At 38.2% G+C, this 6,000-nt stretch overlaps 1 protein-coding gene across 3 annotated transcripts; it reads right to left on the reverse strand.

Moving 5' to 3' along the window:
- Positions 1-2,429: 2,429 nt before the first annotated feature.
- LOC113730179 (BAG family molecular chaperone regulator 7) lies at positions 2,430-5,393 on the reverse strand. Of its 3 annotated transcripts, none has more exons than XM_027254698.2 (4): positions 4,399-5,393; positions 3,919-4,200; positions 2,747-2,989; positions 2,430-2,633 (listed from the first exon to the last, which is right to left on the reverse strand). In XM_027254698.2, exons 1-3 carry the CDS (start codon positions 5,170-5,172, stop codon positions 2,771-2,773), a joined length of 1,275 nt encoding a protein of 424 aa, XP_027110499.1. In that variant the 5' UTR covers positions 5,173-5,393; the 3' UTR covers positions 2,430-2,633; positions 2,747-2,770. The 3 variants fall into 3 exon arrangements, with proteins under 3 accessions (XP_027110499.1, XP_027110498.1, XP_071934270.1); XM_027254697.2 differs by having other exon boundaries at positions 2,430-2,642; XM_072078169.1 differs by having other exon boundaries at positions 2,430-2,989.
- Positions 5,394-6,000: the final 607 nt, after the last annotated feature.

Consider the following 6,000-nt stretch of genomic DNA (forward strand, 5'->3'; position numbering starts at 1 on the left):
TTCTTCTAGGCAACAATTCATTGTTTCAGCCAATTTCATCTAATTCTAAGTGTACTTATTCACTAAACAAATACACTAAATCTCTAACCATATATAATTGTTCATAATATCAAAATATAAATATTATATATATAGGTAATTAAAGGACCAGACCTATCGAGTTTAAACCTAATAAAGCCAAAACTCAGCTCATATTTAATTTGAACCTAATTTTTAGGTTCGAACTCAGTCTGGCTCACTAAATGATCGGATTCATCGGATTTTTTGTCGGACAGCTGAGCTAGGCTGGTCCAACTCCATTGACAGTCCTAAAAAAAAATAACCACAAAGGCTGCAGACTAGGCCCGGCAGCCTGCAAGTTTTTTTTTTAAAAAAAAAAAAAAAAAGTTAAGCTGCAAGCTGTCAGCCAGATTTTGGTATATTTTATTGGTAGCTGCAGGCATGGTTAAGCTAGCATTTCTTAACTTTTGGTTGACAGCCTGCAGCTTAAATGTTTCTGACATTTCTTAATCTTACCAAAAAACCTTTTGGTAAATGTTTCTGACATCGGATTTTGTTCCGTGTTTGTTATTAATCATGCAATTTGCCATCCACCACATTATTTAATTTAATTTTAGGGATAATTATAGAAACCTCCTCGCTTTAGATTTTTAACAATTGCAGCCACCTCCCCTAAGATTTGAAAAATTAGGGAAACCTGGAAAGAGGTGGCTCGCATTTGTCAGAAACTTCAAGGAGTTTTCTGAAATTATCCCTTAATTTTACTTTCACATAGATATCTCGTATTGCGACTTCTTTGAGAACAATATATGAGCTTTTTGCACCTCAGAAATCCGGCTAATTACTTAGAATATAGGAAAAAAAAAAGAAAAATCGAATACTTATTGGTCTGACACAAGCTAGGTATAAATCTATTGGCCCGGCACCTGACACCAAATTTTTTTTTTTTTAAGATGACAGGTGCCGGGCTGACCGAATTTTTTTAAAAAGCTGGCAGGCTCTCTGGCTTTTGCTTTGACTCGCTGCCTCCTAAAATTACAAAACAAAGCCTGACACTTGGACCAAAAGGAAAAGGCTAGGCAGAAGAATCTCAATATACCTTAGCATCCGTGGCTAGCTACAGAAGGACCAAAAAAAAAAAGGCTGCAATTATGTGATATTAGTTTAATGCAATCCACTTTATTTGTTAAGTTAGTTGATAATTAGTTTATGTTATTTAGTATATGATTAGTTTAATTAGTTTAATGGATTACTTACTTTAATTACTTGAATGAATTAATTTTAAGAGGTTCGATTAAAATGCATTTAATTCAGGTGATTAATTAGGTTTAATTTGTTATTTATTAAATTATACATTTATTTGTTATAAATGATTTTATTATTTAATTATAATACATTATTTGATGTTATTTGTTATACTATTTGTTATTATTTAATTATACTTTATTTGTTGTTATTTGTTATTATTTCCTATAATTATAGAATCGTAATTATTTATTTATTTGTTAATTAATTATTCAAATAAGCATAAAAGGGCATAAAAGGGCACAAAAGGGGAAGAAAAAAATGCTAGAGAAAATAGAGTTTACAATAATATAGCTATAATTGTGTCCAATGCGGTATAAAGCAAGACAAAAAATTTGTTAGGAGATAAAGTGAAAAATGATATATATTTCAAGGAAATTAATTATGATTAACGCCTATTTCTTATGCTCAATTTGTAACAGGTCCAAATCATCAAAAGTAGCGTCCTCCTATCTGATCATGGATTCATGATCTCCATTGTCCAATGACCCAACAAAACTAAAAAACATCACTTTAAAGTTCCTCCGCACCCTTAACAAATGCTTCTGATACTTTTTCATGATATTATCTTTTCATTGTCCCAAAATTGAGCCCCTTTACTGTGAGCTACTCACGGATGTTAAGAGTTACCCTGAACCATTCATATTCTTCCCTTCCCACCCTCTACTGTTATTTCCCCCGTTGGTTCACCAAAAAACCCCAAGTGCTGATTTTTGTATCAAGACTAGGAATTCTGGGAAAGTTGGAATCAAGAGGTGTTATTGTTAACGTACGCTAAGAATTCCTAAAGCTAGCCACGGGACGCTAAGACATACAGAGATTCCGCCAGCCTAGCCTTTCCATTATTTGTCCAAGAGTCGGGCTTTGTTTTGTACTTTTTGGAGGCAGCGAGTCAAAGCAAAAGTCCGGCAGCCTGCCAGCTTTTTTAAAAAAATTCAGTCAGGAGCCGGGCTGTTTTTTAAAAAAAAATTCGGTGTCAGCAACCCGGCACCAATAGATTTATACCCAGCCTGTGTCTGACCAATAAGTGTCTGACTTTTCTTTTTTTTACCTATATTCCAAGTAATTAGCCCAGAAATCCTGACACAGTAGGTGGATAATATATGTCAGTGATCAAAAAGAAATTAAAGGCAAATCAAGAACACACTTGGGATCAACTATGAGAATCAGTCCAAGACTCTGAGAAGCCAGTCAGGAGAAATAAAATGATTGCATATCCAAGCATTACACTTCCACCCCAAAGATCACACACATGATTATACAACATGTAGTAGCTCTTTGCGTTGAGACGATGGGAACTCCTCTTTCGATAGAAAGCAAACGACGACCTAAGAGGCCTATAAAGATAATTAGTGCCGCTACTAACAAGAAAGTACTCGCTAGTGATACAACCTTGTCTAGAAAGATACAATACAAGGAACAGAAAAGGGAGTAATTTCACCTGTTAACAGACTTGCAAGCTCGCTTAAATTGTATCAGAACCATTTGCCTCTTCATCCAGCATCTGCACCACCTGTGCAACACCAGCAGCAAGTTCTTTCTGGATGACAGCATCGGGCATATCAAATGTCCTCCTCTTCAGGGACAGAGATCTTCCAGCAGGTTGGGGATCCACAACATCAAGCATTGCCTCCAACTCATCCACCATAGACTTTTTGGCAGCTCGAACTAGCACATCAGCTCCCTAGCAAAGATGACGACAATTGACATCAACAGGGCATTCATAATCTAAGAACTTGCATTTGCTAAAGATAAATTTGTATCTAGATTTCACACGAGTACAGCCCAAGGAAAGCCACACTAAAGTTGAAAGAATGGTTTACACCAATTGTCATAGCACGCGGAAATGGTGACCCAAAACTCTCAAGAGTCTTTCCCATCGACAGAAAAGGGCAAACACAACTAAAATAAGTTCAAAATCGTACTACACTTAAAAAATCTAGACTGCTCTCAAGCAGACATGGAGCAGCAACACTCTAATAGTTATTTCTGTGCTGACCAAAAAAGGCAAACTCGAGAAGTGAGTTCAAGATTTTACTACACCATGCTAGAAAACAAGGGCTTGGAGAAAATTTTGAACTGCTTCTCTGCATACACGCAAGCAGAGTCGCTGGAGAAGGAAGCGATAAGCAATGTTTATAGAGATAGAGTTGGAGAACTATTAGATTCAAACATCCAGTCATAAAAAGGTGCAGTAATTATCAGAGATGACCTAAAATGGCCTCCACGTCCAAATCTGTTTTAAAGACGTTTGCATCTTTCCATTAAGAGTCTTCATTTGACTAAAGGGAGTGATCTGTTACCCTTTAGGTTGATTCAGTCTTAATGCAGCTTAAAATAATTAAAAATTGCTAGAAAATATTACTGGAAAACAGATAACTCATGCGGTATGCTCTACTAGTTGCACCTATCACTAAGTTTAAACAATATTGCATTTCGCAGCCAAAAACATAATTGACATACAGGGAAAAACCAAAATAGCAAATGGCGTTAAACTGTTAAGCTCCCCACACCTTTTTTCCAGACTATACATCACATAATAAACACACGCACATAAGTTCGTAATAAATGTAAACATATTAGCCCACAAGAGTAGAAAGTATCATCTTTTACCTCAATGGCATCAACCGTGAGGAGAAGCACGATGATCTTTTCGGAGAACCTCTGACGCTCCTCGGTATCCCGGGCCAGGCGGCGGCGGTAAGAGAAGTTGTTGAACAAAGCTCTAATCTCCTTGAGCTTAGCCTTTGCAATGGCCAACTCCCGAAGGGCCCGCAATGCCTTGGACCTCTTTATCAGATAAGCCTTGAAGCTCAGCTGTATCTTTATAGCAGCATCATTTGGAGACAGCTCCTTCCTCTTCCCCCTTGACATGTCCACTCTCCTCGCAAATGCCTAATTCAAACAAATCAATTTTTTTCTTTTAAAAAATTATTTTGATAAAAATTGCCAATGTAATGATAATTAACCCGTGATTACTGAAAAGTTAAAGGAAGTGAACCCCATGTTTAACAAGTTAAGCTCGCGGAAACGAAACAAGGGCTTATTTAAAACTGCCAATAGTAATAATTTGACAGATTATGTTTTACGGACCTGTCTCAAGACGAGGGCCCCATGATGGGATGGTTCCTCTTGGATCTCAACTATACGGGTGGAGCATCCACCCGTGGATTTCTCGGACTTGTCCTTCTTCTTCTTATCTTTCTTTTCTACATCTTTTTTCTCTTTTCCGCTGCTCTCGACTGCATCGCCAGTTGATGCAGTGAAGGTGTATTTCCGGGAGATGGGAGAATCCTCGCCCTTGCCTTTAATCTCGGCCGTGTACTTGTAGTTCTTCTCCAGATGTCCCTTCTTTTTCCCATCCTTAATCTCAGACGTCCATTTATATTTCCGGTCAACCCCGTCCTCTTCCGGAGCCTTGATCTCCGCAGTCCACGTGTACTTCCTCTCCCCGACCTTCGACTTCTTCTCTTTAGCCAATCGGTCAAAGCTTAGCTCCAGAGCAGAGACGCGATCGCAGAGCCTCTGGAGATAGAGCTCGGTTCGGAGTCCGACCGGGTCGACGCGGTGCTGGACTCGGCGAGTGGAGATGCAGAAAGGGGTTTTCTCGACCTGGGTCAGATCGGTGATGGTGTGGAATGTATTGAAGAGAGAGGGAGAAGGAAAATCAAGAAGAGCGGGGAGAGGTTTAGGGGCGGGGTTTAGGAGATCAAGAGTGAAGTCGAGCTCGTGTTCCGGGGGGAATGACGGAAAATATGGGTGGTCTAAAGTGAGGGATTTGGTGGAGAAAAGAGAGGTCTCCTTCTCAAAGAAAGCTGGAAGAAATGGTGAGTGGTCGATGAGTTCAAATCTCCGGAAACTGCTCATCTTTCTATCTTTCTTTCTTTTCCTTTTTTTCGTTTCTTAGCTGCAATGGATCTCCTGGAAGTACGAAAACCTGGAGGCGAAGAGCTATAGAAATCAAAGCAGGGTGTGCACGGTGAGAGATAAGCGGAGAAGAAGGTTGAAAGGGTTTATTGAGTTTTACTGATGAGTAGAAATCAAAGCAGGGCGTGCAGGGTGAGACATGAGAGGAGAAAGTTGAAAGAGTTTATCGAGTTTTAATAATAATGAGGGGTAAAATGCAAAGTAGTCGCCTGTGGATGGGTCAACGTGCACAAAAGTCCCATATAATTTCAAAATATACAGTCTAACCCCTAGTCGTTTAAACTAATTTGAATGAAATAACCACAGAAATCGTAAAAAATAACTGGGACAGACGAAATGACACTAGTGGCAAGTGCTATTACTCTTGTATATACATAAGCCAAAAAAACACATTTTTTCCTTCCTCAACAATCACCCTTCACAATCAACGGTCATTTGGATATGAACCGTTAGTCATCATCAAAGATTTTAAATCTTGATTCATATGAAAAGTCAAAAGTTCAAATTTTACCTCTTACTTCCTCCCTTTTTTTATAATTGACGTTTAAGAAATTTGCTCTAGTGTATTTTTATCTGTCGTTTTATTATCCCCATACAGTATTTATTATTTTTTCACAATTTTACCCTTTTATCTCACTTTTTCAATACAGGGTTCTTAATTACTACTCCTAGTAATTATTGCTTATCTCTTTATAACAACCCTAGTAATTATCTGCCCCTCCGTATTCTAGTGAGAGAAAACATGGGTGAATTGGACAATTAATGAGG

Source organism: Coffea arabica, chromosome 2e (assembly GCF_036785885.1).
Source record: "Coffea arabica cultivar ET-39 chromosome 2e, Coffea Arabica ET-39 HiFi, whole genome shotgun sequence".
Taxonomy (NCBI): Eukaryota; Viridiplantae; Streptophyta; class Magnoliopsida; order Gentianales; family Rubiaceae; genus Coffea; species Coffea arabica.